Source organism: Theropithecus gelada, chromosome 4 (assembly GCF_003255815.1).
Source record: "Theropithecus gelada isolate Dixy chromosome 4, Tgel_1.0, whole genome shotgun sequence".
Taxonomy (NCBI): domain Eukaryota; kingdom Metazoa; phylum Chordata; class Mammalia; order Primates; family Cercopithecidae; genus Theropithecus; species Theropithecus gelada.
In genome coordinates, this window is record NC_037671.1 from 71356227 (window position 1) to 71379627 (window position 23401).

At 35.4% G+C, this 23401-nt stretch overlaps 1 protein-coding gene across 50 annotated transcripts in view; it reads left to right on the forward strand.

Moving 5' to 3' along the window:
- Window positions 1-23143, forward strand: part of RIMS1 (regulating synaptic membrane exocytosis 1) — a 491301-nt gene extending 468158 nt beyond the window's left edge. For 43 of the 50 annotated variants that reach the window (XM_025382124.1, XM_025382176.1, XM_025382157.1 and 40 more), the window contains 5 exons: window positions 10936-11074; window positions 13063-13175; window positions 18603-18704; window positions 19305-19444; window positions 20831-23143. In XM_025382124.1, the coding sequence (XP_025237909.1) occupies window positions 10936-11074; window positions 13063-13175; window positions 18603-18704; window positions 19305-19444; window positions 20831-21049 (713 nt within the window). In that variant the 3' untranslated portion in view covers window positions 21050-23143. The remainder of the gene's footprint in view (window positions 1-10935; window positions 11075-13062; window positions 13176-18602; window positions 18705-19304; window positions 19445-20830) is intronic. The other 7 variants (XM_025382126.1, XM_025382128.1, XM_025382129.1 and 4 more) reach the window with 2 other exon arrangements.
- Window positions 23144-23401: the final 258 nt, after the last annotated feature.

Below are 23401 nucleotides of genomic sequence, written 5' to 3' on the forward strand. Positions count from 1 at the left end.
TTCCTAAAACTACTTTTATTATTTTTAAAATTCACATTGGATTTTATTTAGAATATTATCTTCTGTGGTACATGATAGGGTGCTGTAACGAGGCATCCACAGATACAGTGTTTAATCAAGACTCTTACATAATAGTCCCAGTGGGCATCCCAATCTGGGCTGTTATGGTGACTCCTTCATGTCAGAGGACTAGGCTTCACCAGTTTCATCAAATTCTCCTATCCTAGACCCAAAGTAGCTGCTCTAGCTCCCACCATCATGTCCCCATGCCTTCAGGAGCAGAGGAGGGAAGGGAAATGTGGTCAGTCCTTAACTTAGAGGATGGGAAGTTTACCAGTGAAAACAAAAAAAAAAGGTGAGAATGGATATTGGGGGCACATGTAATTATCTGCGACATGTTGCAACTTAATTGTACTGCATTCTAAATAGCATTTGGAGTTAAATGTGAGGCCCAGAAAGAACATGTGCTTTGAATGGAACAAGGAGAACTGGCATCATTCTACTTGAGGACGTAATCTGTGCCGAATACTTTGAGATCTTATTCTGTAACAACAGATAACTTTAAATAGTTACCAGGCACTTTCCTGAGTGCTTTACATGAATTATCTCATTTAATACTCAACCCTATGAGCTAGGTATTTGGATTCCCCCATTTCATAGATGAGGAAACTAAGGTGTAAAAAGGCTCAGTAGGCTGGCTGCCTGCAGGCACAGAACTAGTAAGTGGTAGAGCTGGTACTTGAATCCAGGCATTCTGACTCCAGAGTTGCCCCTCAAACCATTTCTGGTCCAGGTTCCATTTGGAATATTAGTCTGCCTGTTGAGATTGGATAGGAGGAAAGATTCCCCAAAACCTTGAGTTTAAATAAAAGTTTTTAAAAATATATGAAACAATGCAATAAAGCATTTGCTGCTTTCTGGGCTTCAGCCTGAAGTATTACTTTATCATTATAGTCAAGGTGATAGATAGTAAGGAGATACTCTTTTTTTTTTTTTTTTTTTTTTTCCTGAGACAGAGTTTTGCTCTGTCGCCCAGGCTGGAGTGCAGTGGCGTGATCTTGGCTCACTGCAAGCTCCACTTCCCAGGTTCACGCCATTCTCCTGCCTCAGCTTCCCAAATGGCTGGGACTACAGGCACCCGCCACCACACCCGGCTAATTTTTTTGTATTTTTAGTAGAGACAGGGTTTCACCGTGTTAGCCAGGATGGTCTCGATCTCCTGACCTCGTGATCCGCCCACATCGGGCTCCCAAAGTGCTGGAATTACAGGCGTGAGCCACCGCGCCCCGCCAGTAAGGAGATATTATAGGTTTATGCTTAGTAAATGAAATGCAGCTTCATCTGAGGTATTAACTTAGAACAAAGAAGAGTAAAGAAAACAAATATGAAGTAAATTTTTGCTACTACTGAGCAAATAAAATCTGAGCCTTTACCTTCCTGTTGTCAGTTGTTAATAAATGATTTCAGTATACCCATGTAATACTTCAGATGACTTTTTTTTTTTTTTTTAAATTGAGATGAGGTCTCACTGTGTTGCCCAGACTGGTCTTGAACTCCTGGACTCAAGCAATCCACCCACCTCGGCCTTCCAAAGTGCTGAAATTACAGGCATAAGCCACTACTATGCCTGGCCTTCAGACCACTTCTTATTTAAGGCAACCTGAAAACCAAGTCCATCCCAGCATTTGGGGCTTAATCTCATCCTCAGACAATTTAGGTGATTATTTATCCCCACATGCTTAAAGTATCTAAATCATCACAATTATTAAATAACATGATAAAATAAAAAAATCCACTCCCCAGATGTATTTGTTTACTATGGCTGCCATAACAAAATATCATAGACTGGATGGCTTAAAGAGCAGATATTTATTTTCTTAACATTCTAGAGGTCAGAAGTTCATGATCAGTGTGTCAGCAGGAGTGGTTTCTTCTGAGGCTCTCTTCTTGGCTTGCTGTTGGCCGCAGTTTTGTTGCATCTTCCTAGGGTGGCCCCTCTTGTGCAGGTGACCCCTGGTGTCTATGAGGCCTGATCTCCCGCTTTTATAAGAACACCAGTCCAATTGGGTTAGGGCCCACCTTAATAGCCTCGTTCTAACTTAATCACTTCTTTAAAAGGCCCTTTCTACAACTACAGTCACTTTCTGAGGTACAGTGGTTAGGGCTTCAACATGTGTTTTAGAGGGACATAATTTAGCTCCTAACACTAGAAATACTTTGGAAACACTGAAGCTGTGAAATCAAACAATTTACAAGAGTGAGAAGTTCAGCATTTGGATGTTTCCCCCTCTCTTACCTGGCTTTAGCCAAAATAAGAGGTGGTACAGATGGTATGTTTCAGTGAATACAAATCTCTTTACTTAAATATTTTTGGGCAGCCTTATTAAGTTTAATATGAAGATTATTTAAAACATATGAAATGCCATGTTGAACTTGCTATTATTTATACTTTCAATAGCTTGGCAAATGGAAAAATCAAAGTTATATTAGCTAACATTTTGCTGAAAGTATAAGTGTGATTGAGTGAGCTAAACAGATCTGACAGGCAAGGCTTTATAGTCAATCATAACAATACCAGGTTTTTAATGAAAGAACAGCTATTAGCCATGGAAGAGCTGAAAATAAAAATAAAGGTCAATGTTCGAACAGATGAATCCTTTTCTGAAGTAGTATCTGTAAACAATTTAAAGTACATGGTAACAAAAGAAAACATTTTATATCTTTTGGGTTAGGGAAATGGAATAAAAGTGGATAAGTACATCACTAGGAAACATTTGACGTATTCTCTTGAAGGAAAATATCATCAAAAGAATGATTCCATCTATCTCACAAAAGTACTCAGAATGAGTTTTTAATTTCTTGACCACTCTATTCTTTCATTAGAAATACCTTTGGAAAATGGAAAAATGGAAGGAAAATAGTGGAGTTTATGATTGATAGGATTAACCAGGAGAATAAGTGAGAGAAAATGAGGAAAACAATAAAAGTCAAAGAACTCTCGTGACATTTTCTAAAAATAATTCTCCGACCTATGAAATTTTTACAAGTTGCACTTATCTGGCCTAGGATAAAATATATTGAAAAACCTTGATGCAACACAAAAGGAACATTTGTGTTTATTTGCTTAAATACTAAAGAAAATGATGGCACTATTAGGGAAGACTAATAAAAATTTCCAACTACATGGTTACTACACATTGGAAGTATCTGACATCAACAAAGGAGAACTGTGTATTTTCTTTTAAAGAATAATTGTTAGAGATATATAGCAATACTACTATATTGTATTGCATGTAATACAAAGTACACACAATTTTATATGGGTAACATTGGTATGAGGAAGACCAGGACCTTGAGATTATTAAGAACAGCGTTAATAACAATACAACATCAGCTCAAATGATATGTCACTGTGCACCCTGAGAGCCTTAGATAAAAGGCCCTCCCAGTGTTTATTTCTTTGGCTTCATACGTCACTATCTTCACTCACCATTAAATTAACTCTGGTGATTCAGGAAATGTAGTTATCTCGAGGGGCCATACTCTTTCTCTTCAGGACCTTTCAGTGTGCTGCTCTCCTGGCTTGAAATACAAGTACACAGTTCCCTTCCACCCTGCCTCCATCCTTCCTCCACCTCTGCACAGAGTTAAAATTTCCTGTGAAAATCTCTTGAAGAGCAATCTATAGTGTCTCAGTAAGTCCAATACTGTCTGCTTTTACACAGTTTGACTACATTTGTGCTGTTTTGTTTAAACACCAGATAAAGCCATTGGCTTGCTTTTAGGGAACCTTTTTTTAGAAATCTTCATAAACACCAGAATTATCTTGAGGAACTGAAACAAAGGGGAAGATTTGCATTTTTCAGCTCATGATCTCTCCAGGTTACATGCTCATTAAGTGGCATTGCAAGCTGTGATTCTCACTCACTGCTTGAATTATTCTCGCCCCTTCTCTTCCTCTCTTTGTATCATTGAATTTATATAAAATAAATACATAAAGTTTAATACATATAAAATAAACCCATTGCACAGCACTTATACCACATCACAAGGAGACTTTTACTTGTTTGTGTCTCCTTCTAGACCATGAAATGGCTGATGGGCTTCTTTCCTTTTCACACTTACATATATAGTATCGGGGCACAAATCACTAAGGAAATAGTTTGTTGAATAACTGAAGGACAAAATGAACGAAGTGTATTATACTAACCACAACAATTTTTTTTTTTTAAACTGAATTTTCAAGTTCTCACTGCAGTTCCACAATAAAAAAAAGAAAGAAAAAAACAACTGAATTTTGTCCAGGCGCAGTGGCTCATGCCTGTAATCCCAGCACTTTGGGAGGCCGAGATGGGAGGATCGCTTGAGCCCAGGAGTTTAAGGTAACAGTAAGCTGTGATCACACCACTGCACTCCATCTAGTGATGGCATAATCATAGCTTACTGTGATCTTGTTACTGAGACCTAGCAAGACCCTGTCTCTTAAAAAAAATAATTAATTTTTACAAAATGACTGAATTTGTCACCACAAAAATAAAAAAATATTATTTCAGAATAACCAAAAAGGTTGTACTTACTTGATACTTTGTTTTTGTGAGTTAACAAACCATTATTGCATTTATTTGGGACCTAAATTGCTTAATCAATCAGGTGATACTCTTACCGATTTTTCCAATTAATTGATGGAATTGGATAGTCCATCCAATTCCATCACAGACTGCTTTGGCCTCAGAGACTGCTTTGATTGGAAGATGATTTATCTGATGTTATCCATCTTTATACATCTCTCCAACCCATAATATTAAGCCTAACAATGTGTTTCTCCCTGTTCATCTAATTATTCCAATCTACACAGAAACAACTTCTACTACCACGCATCTTAAAGAAAAGGACAACCTCCCCTAATATTGTGTGACTTTCCAAATACCATCTCTCAATCACAACAAACCTATACAAAGTAGTCATAGGAGCTGTCTCTGTTTACTCACCTCTAATTCCCTCTCCTGACTGGCCACTCCTTTTAGGCACCTAACCCTACTGCTTCACTGAATCCACTCCTCTCAGTCAGTTATCTCCGTGAAGCCAAGCACTGTGGTCCCATCTATATTTTTTTCTTACTAAACCTCTTAAGTAGCAATCAACAACATATTTTTTTTTTTACTTGACACACTTTCTTCTTCTGATTTCTGTACCATTGCACTTACTGCTTTTCCCCCACCTTAAGAGGTCCTCCTTTTCAGCCTCCTTGACAGTCCTGATTTTCTTCTGGACATCTAACTGTGGGAATATTCCAAGCTCCATTCTCTTTACTCTTTTTATCTGTATTTCCTCCCTAAATTGTCACATTTAGCACCATAGATTTTAATTGTATCTGCATGTCAATATATTCTGTCTCTCTTGTCTAGCTTTCTAGCCTTGATCTGTTTCTCATGGTCCTAACTTACCAATACAGATTTATTGTATTCCTTATTCTATTCTGTTCTTACTGTTGTATCTGAAGCACCTAGAACAATGCCGATATCATAGGTTCTTGGTATTTAATGAGTATTTATAGAATGAATTAGTAAGTCAGTGGCTGTTTCTAAATATAATACATATCTCTAAATTAGCAAAGAGAGAAAGAGTTCACATGTAAATATGACACCTTTTGGAATACTCTTTGAGAGAAAGTTTGCCCTTCCGGAACACGAGTGAAATATTTCCCGCAAACATTTTGGAATTTAGTAATTTTTCATGTGACTAAAGAATATTAAAATGTACTACTTGTCTAATCTTTTTTATTCTTAATAGAATACTTGAGATGGTATTCACAAATCAAAGGTTTCATGTCATAATTTGTAGTAGCCTTCATGTCTTTACAAGGTTAATGATTCTTCAATGGATACAAATAATTAATAATGATGGCATTCCTAAAAGCATAAAAGCATTTTCTAATATTGTATATATTTTAATGGACTATATTGACATTAAACATGTTACATAGATGTAACACATTTTTGTTATAATTACAGCATATGTACATAGATGCAGATAATTATACGTTTGTGCTTGTATAGAATATATGTGCTTTTTAACAAACTTTTACAAATTAACTTGCAAAGCCGTATGTGAATGTATACATGAAAATACCTGTGTAGATAGACCATTGTTCTATTTGCAAAATAAGTAAGACCAGACTTTACGTGTTCCTAAAATGTTGTATAATGGAATGATTGCAAGACTAAGATTTAGAAAGACAGGTTTCTAATTTAGCTTTTGCTGCTAACTAGTGTGATGTTAAGCAAGTCATTATATCCACTAGAATGTAAGCTCCACTGGGACAGGAATTTTGTCTGTTGTGCTCATTGCTGTATTGCCAGCATCTGGAAAAGACTGAACCCAGAGTAAGTGCTGAACTAATTTGTTGCATGAATTCTATTTCTCCAGATTTACAGTTTCCACATCTATAAAACAATGTTTCTTCTAATGCTCACATTCCAAATTAATATTGGGGCCCTTATGAATTTAAATAAGGCAAATTCCAAACTAGAACTGTTTATTGAGCTTCTGCCTAGACCTTTATATTGCTTAGTCAGTTGAAGCTCTTTTCATGAATATTTATTAATATGAGTAAGACAACAGTTAGATGTCAGTTCATCTGCCATCTTAATTCAGCAGGACTAAAAGAAAAACTTTAATATTAAAAATATATTATTCAAATTCACAAAATCAAGTAAATATAAAAGAAAATTCAATAACTAGCCCCTCAAATGATGTTTTTTGAGCATTTGTATCCTTTACACTGTGGAAGCTATTAAAGTTTAAAACGGCTGTAAGAATTTTGAGATACCCTGTAGATATATCCTTCTTTGAGAAAACTTGATATCTCAACTAAAATATACAAATGAATAATGATTATTCGCTTTTAAGGTTTTTCTTTTCATTTGTCACCAAATATGTAATGAACAACAATCATGTGAAACCTGTGTTAGATAATGCAAGAGAAATCAGTTATTGACAGTCTGCACTTCACCGTCCTCTGGACTGCCAGCAACACACAGAGCCCGAGATCACTGGTGACAAAGCCTCTGGGTTGGAGTCAACATCGACATTACAAAGACTGGAGAGGAAGCCTGGAGACCTGTGCACTACTTGCAAGACTGCAGCCCTCCCCTTCCCCTCTGCCACAGCCACCATTACTCACAGCCTCCCCTGTCACGAGGACCAATCCCTGCTGTGTACTGCTTCCCTCTTTCCTCATGGCTTGTGTCCTCACTTCCCCCTGCACTGCTTAATCAGACCCTGGCTCCTTTTCAAACAAAACAATTCCTGCTCTACCTCGTCACTCTCTACCCCTCTCATCCTGCCTAATTTTTTTTCCCATAGCACTTATCAGCGATATCGTATCTTTGTTCACTGTCTTTCTTGTATATACATGTGAACTAGAATCTACACTCCTTTAAAGCAGGACATTTCTCATCCATCCGTACATCCCCAGCACCTCGAGCACTGTATGACACGTAATAGATGCTCCATAAATATTTGTTGAATAGGTGAATGAACAAAAAGTAGAATGAACTAACACTCTAACCTGAACTTGCCATATTGTTGATCCTCTTAACTGTTTCTCCCCCAGTTTCCAGCAGCACCTCACCATTTAAAGTTCCTGTAATTTCTCTAGCCATGATCCTCGTTATTTTCAATAACTGGTGTTCTACCCAGATTTTGTTATCTCATGCTGCCTTGGATAAACACTTGTAATTCATCTTGGCTCAATACTTTGGTAATATATCCCTGGGGCTTACCCCTGTCCTTCAAGTGAGGTCTGGCCAGTATGTGGCCATGAATGGCCACTGCTCTACCACAGTGACTTCATAAATGAATTACCTCTAGAAAGGAATCGGTATATAAATGAATAAATGCCAAAACTAAACTAAACAGCATTTACAATGGCCATAGATGAAGTCCCTGCCTTGGATAAGTGTGCATGTTCCACAATGACAAGTCAAGTGGACAAGACAGAGTCCAAAAAGGGGAAAGGTAGAGAATTCTTGAGCCATAGGTAGGTAAGTGGGAACATCCATATGACTGTTGGTAGGAGTATAAATCACTACAATGTTTCTCAAGGGGAATTTAGAAATAGCTATTTAAATTAAACAGATTCCTACCCTTTCAGTAGCATTTCAACTTCCAGTAATTCATCCTGTAGAAGCTCTTCTATAACCACTGGAAATATCCAATAGCCCATCAATAAAGGGATGGTTTAATGATGAACCACATAGTCATAAAATGGAATAGTGCAATCTTTAAAAAGAATAAATATATACCTGTTTGTGTTACATTATATTAAATGGAATGTGAAAATTGCACATTAGTATATGTGGTGTGATTTCACTATCAACAGTTTATACCCCTGTTCTAGATATCAAGAGTAATAGTGAACAATACTCACAATGACCCTGCTCTCACAGAAATTAAATTCTAATTGGAAAACAGACCACAAACAGATAAAGGTTTAATGGCAGATGAAGCACTGCTATGAAGAAAAATAAAGCACAGCAAAGGAATACTATACAAAGCCTCTCTGAGGAGACAGCTTCTCTTGAAGCAGAAATCTGAATAAGGAACAAGGCAAGAAAGAAGGGACAAACAGAAGCAGCATGCTTGCAGGCTTGAGGAAATGTAAGGAAGACAGTGTGACTGGAGAGCATTGGTCATATGGAATGAGGGACAGAAGATGAGATGTGAGGTGTCCAAAGACAAGATGATATGGCATTTCCTGGGCCACGATAACAATTTTGGATTTTCATTTTATTTTGGTGATTAATCATTATAAGATCTTGAGCAGGGGAATGATATGTTCAGATTTACATTTTTAAAGACTCACCATGGCTGTTATGTCAAGAATATTCTGAGGAGGAAAAGAATAGAAGCAGTGAGACCAGCTATATGGGTATGGCACTGCTCTTTTGAGTGATGACAGTGTCTGGACGTAGGGTAGGAGCTGTGGAGAGGAAGAAGAATGACCAGATTTGTGATGCATTTTGAAGGCAAAGCCAAGAGGATTCGCTGATGGATTGGATGTGGGGTGTGTTAGAGGAATCAAAGACGATTACAAGGATTTAGGCCTGATCAGCCAAGTGAATTGCAGTACCATTTACTGCGGGAGGAGGATTCAGTAGTAGGAGGTGTTAGTGTGGTGGAGGTGGGGAAGAGTTCTGTCTTGGATATGTTAATGTTGAAGTGCCTATTAGATATGTAAATGGAGCTACTAGGCAATTGAATTAATGACTTCAGCATTTAAGAGAATGGTTAAGACCTTGATGTATATTTGGGAGGCACAATGGCATGAATGACTTTGTTAGCTATGTTAAAGCTATGTTAGAGATCACCTAGGAAGTAAGTGTTGAAGAAAGCAAAAGGTCGGAGGCCTGAGGTCTAGGGATCATCTATATCTAAAAATCTCAAAGAGGAAAAATGCAGCAGAAGAGACTGGGAAGTAACAACCAATGTCAAAGAAAGGAAAACGGAGAGTGTGGATCACAGTAGCCAAGTGAAGAAGCTTGTATAGGTATAAAGAAAAAGTAGTTCCCAAATTATTAACCATTGTCTTCCTTGAGTGGTGAAATTATAGGGGGCATTCAATGTTTGCAATTTCTGTAACATTTAAATATTTTGTAATATACATATATTGTCTTTGTAAGCAAAAATAGCAATAAAAAGGTTAAGAACAATAAAAAGTAAAAATTTTAATGAACATACTAAAACAATGTGTAGGAAGCATCAGCATTAAGTTCATATGGCATAACCTATTATATCTTTGATTAGACAATTTACAAAAGGAATCCAATGACCAAAAATGAGAGGGAAAAGATGCAGTGTTTCAAATGGCTTATGTAAGAGTGTATTTAGGTACCTTCTTTGTAAAGGTTTTATGAGGATTGAAAAGTTAATGTGTTTATATAGTAGTTATGTATGTAATTATGTATATAGAGCATTTTTCATATATTATTAATGGGTATTAAATGATACTATACAAAAACTAAAGCAAAACCCAGAAATGTTTATAGAATGTATAGATGGAATAAAGTCTAGCAGTTTTCCTAACCTATTGATACTGCTTATGCATGTAAGCAAGTAAATAGTTTAGAATTTATTTCCATGCTATGAATAGAATGCTGGTTAGTGCATTGCAAAGTGGCTCAAGAAAATTCTTCTGAACTTATCAAGAACTGAAATGCAAATGCATGTAATACCCAGTGCAAATGGAGGTGTACACCCCAAAACTGCCAGTCAGAACTCATGCAGCTGAGTCAAAAGGCCATGAGATAGCTCAGTAGTCTTTGAATTAGGATAAAACCTGTTATACCTAACTCTGTAATCTATATGCCATCTCAAATGTGTATAAATATTATATAGTGTATGTTAAAGTGTTACAAAAATCATCAATTAAAATACTAGTTTCTCTTTATGAGGATTGCTGATACGTGATAGTACAAAAACTGTGGTATTGTTCATACTGGGTTCCAAATGCACCTTCTCCTTAAAAGAATACAACTTGTCCTTTGAGACTATTCATATACATTTAGTGAATTCCATATTAGGAGAAACCTATTAGATTGTTCACCATTATCTTTCCACATAACAGTTGGGTGCCAAAATCAGATTTTCATTGAAGTTGTAACCATCAATAATACAATGATTTCATTTTGGCTGATTGAGATTCAGGCAGTCACTGAAACTGTGGCCATGGTGTAGCATCCAGTGCTACTCCTCTTAGCCAAGCACACTTTGGCAGGGAGCCTGAATCAAGCAAAGTACTCCCTTAGGTTACTATTTTTCTGATCAAATTTGTAATTAAGTGTAAAATTAACTATTATATTTGCAGGATCAATTGATATTCAGGGGGAAACTGTCTGAATAAAACTTAGAGTTTCTTTTACTCTCTCCTGTCAGAGTCGGGCCACAAAAAGTTAAAAAGTACCATCCAGAGAAGTACAGAAACAGGCATGGCAGCTGAAATGAGGAAGATGGTAAGGCAGCCGAGCCGAGAGTCTACTGATGGCAGCATCAACAGTTACAGCTCTGAGGGCAAGTAAGTGCTGTCAGCATGTCTGCATGGCTGTGGAACCACGAATTGTGTACTAATCAGTAAAATAACAAAGCCACTGAGTGTTACTGTGCAGCTTCTCTATTTAACCAGAAGTTCAACCATCCATTTTAAACCACCCTAATGGCTTATAAGTAAGTACACATGGACACACCTCTACACCTGGTCATTCATACCTTTCAAAGGGTGAAGAAATTCTGAGTCCACATGAATAAATTCATTTCCTCCATCTAGGAAAGCCCAGAATAGTTCCTTACTGGATGTTTAGTGTAGAAATGCCACAGGTAATGGACTCTTTCATATGGGAAATTCATAGTTTGTCCCTGTCACCAAAGTCTAAATTAAAATTTATAAGGAACTGATTTCCCATTTTCTTGATTTTCTCCAAGCTAATTTGGACCCTAAGCTTTTCTAAGTCTAACACTGTCATATATGTAAGTAACTTACATTTTCTTGTTTTTGAAACATTGCTGACTCATTTTTACCTTAGGAAATAATCCAGGATCTATTAGCTTCATTATTTTTCTGACTAAAATGTTTTAGTTAATTCTGAGAAAATAGAATACGATTTTTAAAAATTTACTCAGTTCGATTTTTTTTTTTCTGACATTTTATATGGATCCTGCACAAAACCTGCTATTTCCTATGCTTGAGAATATTTCTGGTAAAACTGAATTTTTATTGAGGTAGTGGATCTTACAAATAAGTAGTTAATGTGTTGTTTTGGATTACATGGAGATTCACCACATATAAATTTTCTATAATTATTTGTTCATTACCATTCACATTACTCATATACCAATCTAATATTTTTTGTCTTTACTGGATTTTTTGTTTTGTTTAGAAAATTTAACAGAATTATGCCAGATTACTGTTTGTGATATTCTTTCCCATTCCTGAAACTAGTTGGTCTTTGTTTAGTTGGTCAAATGATTGGCTTGTTATGCATGCTTCCAGTAAGGAGTATCTAAGAACAAAAATCATCAGGTATGAAAGTTATGGAGATAAACTTACTGACAAAATACCAGTATTGAATGAAGTAGCATAAAGTAATATACAAATGAGACTTGAACACGTCATTTTCTGATACAAAAAAGTAACAAATAAAATTTGCCTCCATCATAAACCACTTAATCTCTTGGATTTATTTTCATGGTCTCTGGATGGGATTATAATCTGTGTCCCATTTAATTCCCTTAGTTAAGAGAAATAATAGATGTGAAAGCACAATGGAAAGAGTAAGTCTCTATAGAAATATATTCATTCAAAAAATGCTTACTGAATGCCTATTACATAATGAGCATAGTTCTTATTACCCAGTGATAACTACATCAGTCAACAAGAAAAGCACAGGCACTATCCTTGTGCAGCTTACATCCTGGGGCTATCAGGAAGTCATATTATAGGGGGAAATACAGATTTTTTAATCAATTAATTTCAATTGGAACCAAATAAAAGTCTCAAATAATTTAAACATTTAATTGATTCAAAGATGAATTTAACCAGAATTGATTCAAAAATGAATCAATTAAATGTTTATAAATAAGAACTTGAACTATAACATTTATTCAAGAAATTATTGGTCACTTTAAGAAAAAATTAGCATTAATGTTACCTAATGTTCATGAGCAAGTATCTGTGTGTAGTTTATGATATAAAAATTTGCATCTTATGTTTTTTTGTCAGCAACACATTTATATAGGGATTTGGAACTTGATATATTAAAAACTATAACTGAGCCCTCTTGAATAGAGCATTAGGTATCAAACTGAGAGTTTACACCTATCCTCAATCAATATTAAGCCTCATATGCTTGGCTCAAAGGCAATGCAAATAATCAATTAAAAAAAAAAGATTGTCTAAGTAATATTTATGCTTCATGATCATAATTAGTCAAATGGAAACTAGTGAAAAGAATTCTAGAAGATTTCATGGTTTTTTTTTTCCTTTGGTTTTTATCCTTCTGCTGATAGTTTAATATTTCCTGGAGTGCGACTGGGAGCTGACAGTCAATTCAGTGATTTTCTTGATGGATTGGGACCAGCCCAGCTTGTTGGACGCCAAACTCTTGCCACCCCTGCAATGGGTAAGAATCATTTTTTTTCTACAGGAAAATTGATGTTTTGTGTTTGACAAAGTCATTTAAAATATTTAAAATTGTGTAATAGCAATACAAGTGAGAAGCAACATTTTAGCTAGGGAGTTACTGTTTGCAAACAACTATTCTAATTTCAAGTGTATTTTTCTAATTTGAGATATTATGAAACAGGAAGTAAAATTAGCCATAAATATTTGAATTACCAGGAACCCTGATATAATAGATCTAAATGTAGGACAAGGGTGGCATTTCAGAGCATGGAAGAAAAAAAAAAAAAGATAGACTGTTCAGTAAATTATAGTTGCATAACTATTTACCTGTGTGAAAAAATGTACGGAATTCCCTCACCCTACACAACTTACCAAAAAAGTTAATATTTTAGACTTAACTATAAAAAAGAAAAGGGAAGGTGGAGAAAGATACTAAAAAGTACTGGAAAACACTTAAGTTAATCTTTCTGTAATCTTGCAGTGGGAAAGAACTTCAGCAAAATGCATGAAAATAGATCAGCTTGAAGACACAATATAGTGAAATTTAGCAACACTGAGGCTTGATAGAAAAGCATACAAGCTTCCTAAGAGGAAAAATAATTTTACAAAAAAACTATCAAAAATTAGATTCTCACTGGGTGTGGTGGCTCATGCCTGTAATCCCAGCACTTTGGGAGGCCGAGATGGGCAGATCACGAGTTCAGGAGATCGAGACCATCCTGGTTAACACGGTGAAACCCCGTCTCTACTAAAAATACAAAAAAAATTAGCTGGGCATGGTGGCGGGTACCTGTAATCCCAGCTACTCGGGAGGCTGAGGCAGGAGAATGGCGTGAACTCAGGAGACGGAGCTTGCAGTGAGCTGAGATCGTGCTACTGCACTCCAGCCTGGGCGACTGAGCGAGACTCCATCTCAAAAAAGAAAACAAAAAAAGAAAAAAAAATCAGATTCTCATTGGGCTCTTCATATTTTCATGGGATTCTTCAATATACTGGAAGCCAGAAGACTATTAGCATTACCTTCAGAATTCTCAATAACAATAGATTTCCAACCTAGAATACAAAAGCCAGCCAAACTATCACGTAATTTTGAGGCTAGAGTGGATACATACTCGCCCCCAAGCAAGGCCTCAAATCATTTTCCTCATTGCTAACATTTCTCAGAAAGCTGCTAGAAGATTTACTTTGACCAAATGAACTAAGCGAATTTTCAAAATTATGAACTAAAAAAAAAGGAATCAATAAATAAATGCTTCCTCACAAGATAAAGATGATTGGGATACCCAGGGTGATAGCAAAGGAAGAACTAAAGGTAGCTGCAGCAAGGTTTCAAAGCAGCATTCAAATTGCATCATGTCAGATTTCATGAGATAAAAATCTATAGAATACCTAATGGGTTTGATTTTTATGGAAGAGATGAGCAACCAGGAGAGACTAAGATTTGAACTAGTGAGGTCTACATAAAAATGTAAGCAAATGCTTTATTAAAAGACACTAATTAAGTGTAGGGAAAAGGAAGATCTAAGAAATGAGAAGTGGTTATAATCTAGTTCACACAGTTATGCATAAGGTTACATAGTCGAAATAATATTAATATTGGGAGAATGGGATGACAGAAATTGTCAAGTATGTAGTAGGGATAGGAAGGCAGTGAAAGAGATCAAAATTGGAAGTCAATAATACTATCTAAAACTGCAGAAAGGATAATATAAGTAGTGCTTAGAAATAATGAGGCAAATGCCAGAAAGTAAATCAGATAAAAATATTGAAAATTTTGGAAGCAATAAGTTTTGGAAGACAAGAAGTTGAGAGAGGGGTAGAAGTTAGTTATGTATAAACATAACAGGTTTTATAGAACAGTTGGGGATATGTGTGTGATTTAAAAAGAAATCTTTAAGAAACATTAAAAGGACAAAAGGGGAACAGAAGACTTCTAGGAACTGTGGTCTAAAACAGAATTATAAAACTAATGAGAATGTCTAGAACAAAAAAGTTGATCAACTGACCAAAGAATCCATGCCTGAGAAAATGGAAATGATTCAAATAAGTAGAAATAACTTAGAAGTTTTCAGAGATAAAGTATCATATAATCCACAGAAAAAAACGCCAAGAGGTTATTAAACAAAAAACAAGCATATATTTTTAAGAAAGAAAGTTAAAGAATGGACAATATAATGACTTAAAATTTAAAACTCAGTGGATGAGCTAAATAGTATACTGAACAAAGCTTAAGATATAATTAAATACAAGGAGAACTATAGAATACCACCAATAACATGGCCTATTTAAATTTTAAAAAAAGAAAATCTTTTATAAGAGAGGAGAATTCGGGATGTAGGAAGAATAAACCAAAAAGTTCAAACTTACTCTAACAGGAGCCTAAAAAGAGAATAGAGAGACAGTTTTTGGGGAAAAATAATGATGCCTGAGTGTTTAAGAAAAACATAAAACCTGAGAGATTGAAAGAGCACATTGAGTGGTGAACTGAACAATCTGTACAAAGCAAACAAACAAGGAAAATCTTTTTAATGCAATTTTAGGACATCATCTCAAGTCATGAGGAAGAGAAAGAAGATTACCTAAAATAAAAAACAAGATGGAGAATTTCATCAGAAAACTCAAATCTTTAAGAACCCAGTAGAAATTATAGAGTTGAAAAATATAACTAAAGTTAAGAATTCAATGGATGAGTTACCAGCAGTTTAGACAGAGTTGAGGAGATAATTGGTTAGTGGTTAACTGGAGGATAAAGCCTTAAGAAAGTATCCAGAATTAATTGGACACACAAAATAATGGAAAATATGAATAAGAAGTTATAAGACCGAGCAGAAAAGTGAGGTCTAATATATGTCTAATTAGTCCCAGAATAGGGAAGGAAGGAGTATAGGCCAGAAGCCATTGAAAATATAATGTTTGAGTGAGAATTATTCAAATGTTTCTAGCATAAAAGAAAAAACAAATATTTAAGGTAATGACATCCCAATTACACTGACTTGATCATAATAAAGAATATGAATGTATTAAATTATCACATGTACCTAAAAAAATGTACATATATTATGTACATATTATGTATCAATAAATAAAAACGAAAATGGAAAACAAAGAGTGTAACAATAAAAAGTATATATATAATGATTGATAGATTTTTCAGAACTGAAAATATAGTCATACTTTCCAGAGTCCCTCATGAACCCCAAGAAAAGCAAATTCAGCAATACCAAAAATAATATTATCACAACCAAATGGGATTTTTTTTCATGAACACATGGTTGGTTTAATATATGAAAACTAATTAATATAGTTGATCACATTACTGTAATGAAAAGAAAAAATGACCATCTTAAGTATGCAGAAAAAATGTTTGATAAAAATTCAGTTTTAATTTATGAGAAAAAATTATCAAACTGAAAATAGAGTGGAGTTTACTTATCTGTTAACATTTCTACAAAGCACACATGTATATGTGTGTGTGTGTATGTGTGTGTTTGCATATCAGATTGTCCAAATTGTTTACATCTTTCAATATAAGTAGCAAAGATGCTTAGAAATATGCATTCTCTTACACTGCTATTAGAAGTGTAATTTGGTGCAGTCACCAATTGGAATAATATGGCAGCATCTAGTAAAAATAAAAGTGTGGATGTGCTGTGACCCAGCAATACAACTTCGAATTACATATCCTCAAGAAGCTCTTTGCAGCATTTTGTTGTAGCAGCACCAAATAGGAAAGCCAAGACCCCTAACTGGAGAGTAGATAAATATGACATTCATGTAATAGACTGTAATAGAGAAATTAAAGGGAATGTTCTAGATCTCAACACATCAACTTGGATGGATATCTAAGAAAATGTAGTTAAGTGAAGAAAGAAAATTGCTGAATGATACCACTTATGCAAATGCTTAGGCTGGACGCCATGGCTCACACCTATAATCCCAGCACTTTGGGAGGCCAAGGCAGGCAGATCACCTGAGGTCAAGAGTTTGAGACCAGCCTGACCAACATGGTAAAACCCTGTCTCCACTAAAAATACAAAAAATAGCAAGGCAGGGTGGCGCATGCCTGTAGTCCCAGCTACTTGGGAGACTGAGGCAGGAGAATCACTTGAACCCAGGAGATGGAGGTTACAGTGAGCGGACTCCAACCACTGCACTCCAACCTGGACGACAGAGGAAGCCTCTGTCTCAAAAAAAAATAAAAAAATAAAAACCTTAACGTTTGAAAATTTATTTGAGATGAACAGTTGTTAAAAAATATAACCTACCACAAAGAATTTAAGAGTAAGTAGAAAGCTGAAAAAACCTGAGTAGAACTATAACTGTCAGTATTTAACATTCTACTTACCAAAAAATGGGGAGAATACACCCAGGTATTTTCATAGAGGAGCTCTAATAAATACGAGCTCGAGAGACATGAAAACTATGAAACAAATATTTTCATGAAATAAAAAGGAAGGGACTCATTCTAGTTGCTGATCTAATTTTGTATCAAACTATACATGGGCTACATAATGCTCCTTAATAATCAAAGAAATGCAAATTAAAATATCGTTTTAACCAGATTGGCAAAAATTAAGCATATTTTTGATACTGGTATTAGACATATTGCTAATAGTGAGGGTGGGAGGCAGGAAGAGCGATATTTCTGGTGATAGTGCAAACCTTTCTGGAGGAGTTGGCAGAATGCATGGAATTTTTGGATGTCCATACTATTAGATATGAAAACTTAAAATATTGGAATTTTGTGTTCAAAAAATAAATTATTCAAGAATGTGTGCAAGAATTCTTATAAAACTGTTCATTATAACCCTACTTACATACACTGCACCATAAAGTAGTTTATGTAAATAACCTTTATTTCCATCAATAGGAGTCTGATTTAATAAGTAATGACATGTCCATGCAGTAGTCCATACAGTCAATAAAATGACGATATATGATCATGATTGCTGATTGATTGATAGATAGATAGATAGATAGACAGACAGATAGATAGATAGGCAGATAGATTGATAGAAGTATGAGAATGCTAGGATATTCACCAAATATTAATGGTGGCTTTCTCTGGATAATGAAAATACATATGGTTACAATTTTTTAGTATATACTGGATGAAATAAGAGTAAGAAATCACATTAAGTACAAGAATTATAGAAATACTTCAGTGTTGTTATAGTCATTTATTAACTAATTTGCAAATCTCATAAGAGGGATTAATACCAGAAAAAATAAGAGAATCATTTCCAAATTTGATTTGGAGACCAAGAAAGAAAAGTGGATTGTGGAGTGAGGGGGTCTAAATATTAGTTTCTCAACAAAATCATGAAGATAAAAATCTGTAGTCTGTTATGGGCTCTCCTTTTTGTTTTAACTGCACTTAACTGGAAAGAAGCTGAAACACATCTTGCTTCCCCTCCATTTGCAGGTGATATACAAATTGGAATGGAGGACAAAAAGGGTCAATTAGAAGTTGAAGTTATTAGAGCACGAAGCCTCACACAAAAGCCTGGTTCCAAATCTACACCTGGTAAGGAGAAGTATTCCTGAATTTGGTGAAGGGGCTATTTAATAGGCAAACAAATAAAAACATTTGCTGTATTTGAATTTCATATGCTCTGTTTTGCATCATCTGATTAATTTAAAAAGCAGTGTTTCTGTGTTCTTTGATGTTATTAAAATGGATTTGGGTTTTCCTTGCACAGTTATTCTTTCAGAAGGTGTTAGGAAGTATGTTATAATATTTTTTAAAGTTTAGTTATGGTTGTTTCTTAGCTAGTGTCAATTATTTTCTTTCTGCACATTTAGAAAGGCAAAAGAAAAAAAGAATATATTCTAATTGTAAAAGGGGAACAATGAGCTTTAAGATATAAACCTGCATTGTAACCCAAGTAAGTCAACGTCTTCAAATAACTTTGTATACATTGAATCAAAATGAGGAAAATGGCAGTAATGGTAACATATAGATTTAAGGAATAGAATTTATGGAGCAATGAAAATTTTAAGTAATTTAAACAGTCGATGGGAAACTTTCAGTAAGCATCTCTAATTCTCTAATAGGGAATTCTCTAATTAAAAAAACAGTTGAATTTAAGGAATAATTCTTGTATGTTAATATAACTTTGTTTAGCTCCATATGTCAAAGTATATCTTTTGGAAAATGGGGCCTGTATAGCCAAGAAGAAGACAAGAATTGCACGAAAAACCCTTGATCCTTTGTATCAGCAGTCTCTGGTTTTTGATGAAAGTCCACAGGGTAAAGTTCTTCAGGTCAGTAATTGTTTGGCTTTTTACATTGAAATGTTTGTATTATTCATATATCAAAGAGATGGTAAAACACAAAGAGATAAATGTAGGATAATATTCTTGAGTAGAAGAAATTCAAATGGTTAGTTTATAATGTAAATAATGTATAATATTAAAAATATTTGGTGGATCTAATAGAGAACAATTTTATTTTATCTCTCTCTCTTCTTTTCTTTTCTGTCTCTATCCTCTCCTTCTAGCTTTGCCCTGTTCCCGCCCCTCCTCACTCCTCACTAGATAGATAGGTATAAATAGATAGAGATATATCCTCACTAGATAGATGGGTATAAATAGATAGAGATATATCCTCACTAGATAGATAGATGATAAATAGATAGAGATATATCAAACAAAACAATGCTAATAATAGCTGGTTGAGCATTGCTCTCTGCCAAACATGGGATACAAAGAGGAGGAGGGAGAGGAGAAGAGAATGGGTCCTGGTTGAATGCCAGATGCATTTCTAGGTGCTTATATGCATTATTTAAACTTTGTAACTAACATGCGCAATACTATCATTATCCCCATTTTAAAGATTATGTCTGAGATTCAAGAGGTAAAGTAATTTCACAAAGTTACTCAGTAAAGTTTAAAGGTGGGATTCACCACCAACTCTGCTTGTGTAAAACAGGTGAATGAGTCCAGTTGGGAACCTTTACAGATGACTGAAGTATTAGAAAATAGAACCCGGGACTATGTGTAATGGAAGGCTTGTCTGACACCAATAGCCAATAGAAGTTGACCTAGATTGTGGTAATTTTTAATGATCTAATTGAAATATTAATCATCTAAATTAAAATTGGCAGGCAAGTCCTCAAAAGGTACCAGCCCACAATTATTTGTTTGATCTACCCCTTCATTAAAAAGACCGTAATACAAAAGAAATCAAATGAGTACTCTCATTCTTTGTACATACTTTCTTGTACATACATTCCATGGTATACTGAGTTGGATTGCTCATCCTGCCCTCCTAAATCGCACAAATTTTAATTTTTATATTTTTATGGTCCTGCACATCGCTAATTAGATAGTAGTTACACAAGAAAGGTGTTGCATTCATATAAAAATAATCTTATGTATTTATTTCTTTAACATGGCTTATGTAGATAATACTCCTCATTGACTAGGAACACACAATCCTTCATTCCATCAGCCTAAAAATTATTGTGAAGTGTCTATAAGCATCTTAAGGTTAGTGTATCTTCTTATCTGTGCCTTCTCCTTGGTGATAGTTGTATTCATTTCCTCTGCTTCACTGACTGACCCACTTTTACAGCATAGTTGCTTTGAGCCCTTCGGATATGAAGGAGAGAGAAGTCCAGGTAATGTTGCATTTCTCTCTCTCTGCAGGTGATTGTCTGGGGAGACTATGGCAGAATGGACCACAAATGCTTTATGGGTGTGGCTCAGATCTTGTTGGAAGAACTCGACCTGTCCAGCATGGTGATCGGATGGTACAAATTGTTCCCACCGTCCTCACTGGTGGATCCCACACTCACTCCCCTCACCCGCCGGGCTTCCCAGTCATCTCTGGAAAGTTCAACTGGGCCTCCCTGTATTCGATCATAGTGAACTCATACCAGAGTCATTCCAATAAAACTCTACCTTTCAGGATAATAATCTGAACCAGATATTTCATGATCAAAAGCATTGTTGGAGACAGACAATCAACTTGTGTTTTGCCTGTAGTAGTTTTTCAATAATATGTCCCAATTGTTATTTAAAACATGGCTTCATATGACAGAACAAGGCAATCTATCAAATTACAGGAAGAATCAACGTGCTGGTGAGAGTCACTGATGCTTCTAACAAATAGAGGAAACTTTAAATCTACACATACACCTACACACACACACACACACACACACACACACACCCCAAATTGAACAAACTGGAAACTCTCACTCTGTGAAAAGTTGTATTCTACACGTTTCTGCACAGACCACAAGCAGTGTTATTTCCCTGATGTTTGAATTGTTTTGTTCTTTTGTGTGTTTTGTTTATTTGTGTGTTGTTTGTTGGTTTTCGTTTCTTGAGGTTTTTTTTTTTTGTTTTCACCACATCTGTTATTTCCACTAGTTTTTTTGGCTGTGTCATGACAGGCCTCATGATGCTAACAGAGACTCTTCCCTTCTTTTTTCCAAAAGCACCAAAAAAAGGGCTGAAGTGGTCTCTGTGGCATCTCCCCAAAGTGTTAAACAGCTACATAAGGTGAAGCCAAAGAAGGGTTTCACTAGCTTTCATTTTATAATTCTTTAAAGTCTTACGTGTGGAAACCCAAAAGACAAAAAGTTATCTTCCAAAATAAATAATCACAGAAGTACTTTTTTAATGAAGAGCCTATCTGTTTGCATTCTAGAAAATTAATTTATGGTTTCCATTGTTTTGCATGGAAGACTTTTAAAGAAGTCAATCTGCAACTAATGCTGGGGACTAAAACTAACTGCATAATTGTACTTTGAAAACACTCCTTGTATTGCCTTTTTCTTCCTGATATAAAAAAAAAAAATGCTCATGTGTATAAACCATACTTTGACTTCCCAAAAATGGTGACTAGGAATGGATTTGAGCCTAAGACACTTTGAGCTACGCCCAGGCTTCTCAGCCATGCCTCAGTGTAGACACACCCATCTGCCCTGGAAAGAGCATGGTATGAGCTGTTCAGTATTCCACTGGAAATTCCAGTTGAAATATTCTGCACTAAACTAATGTTTTTATCGAATTTTAGTTTACATTTCTTTGAGATTGATGCAAGCACAAAGCTTGATTTTTTAATGCAAAGTATCTTACTTTTGGGGGGAAAAATAAACAAAGTCAACTTTCAATTTGCATTTTCTTCATTTAGTTTTTCTTGGCCTTGAATTTCCCTTGTGACATTCTGTACATGTGCTACAAACTGCAGTCTCTGCGGGTGCATTGATATGTTCTCCCTCCTTTTATGAGTCACTCCACTTTTGTGATTACACAGATAGAGCAGCATGACTTGGAACTGTTCAAAGCTGCATGCACATTTTGTAAAAAAAATTTTAAAAAGAAAAGAAACAAAAGGTTATTTAATAATGTATGTTAGTTCCACATAGGCCAGCTTGTATGTTGCATGTACTTGTACAGTTTGCTTGTTAATTACTATACCGAAATAACCAAGAAATCTAAGCCATCCATTTTTGTTATAGACATTTTGCAGGTTTTAGCCAGACTCAGTCTCTGGGTCTGTGGTGAAATGTCTATAGATGGACTTTATTTTTTACCCTCCGGAAAACGTGATGTAGTACGGACCAAATTCCTTCTAATAAATATTTTGGTGTAGATTCCTACTGTGGGGCTGTAACACATGTAGACACTGTGTACACATTAGGTTTTAATTCATAGACATACTGCCTGCACCAAGTGAATTATTTATTATTATTTACACATGCCAGAATTATCTGCCCATCATTCCACAGGGCACAGATTGACCACTGCTCACCATGCTGAGCAGGAGGAACTGAAGCATTGGTGCACTTCTACTAGATTCCGTTCTGTCTTAGTGGCCAACAATCAACTGATTATAATTGGGTAGTATCTTTCTATTTTGACCACTTGTCTTAACACTCCCCTGTGCTTTTAAATGAAATTCCAACTCATGTATGTAAACATGTTTAATAAAATTTACTTTTCATGTCAGTCAGTAGCCATCTGTGTTCTATGTCTTGCCAGATTTCCATTGTGGGTTCTATGGTGCAAAATGGGAACCAGACCATGGGAAGGGGAGGCTGGGGTTTGTTGTCTGCTGCGGGCATTTGACTTGACTTGTCACTGCACTATATTATGTCTTAATCAATGGCCCAAAGGGTACTTTGCATCACATACAAGTTTTCACTTTGTCAGCCTGTCTAAGTGAGCACATGACTATACTTCTGAAAAGTGGCATTATTAAAAATA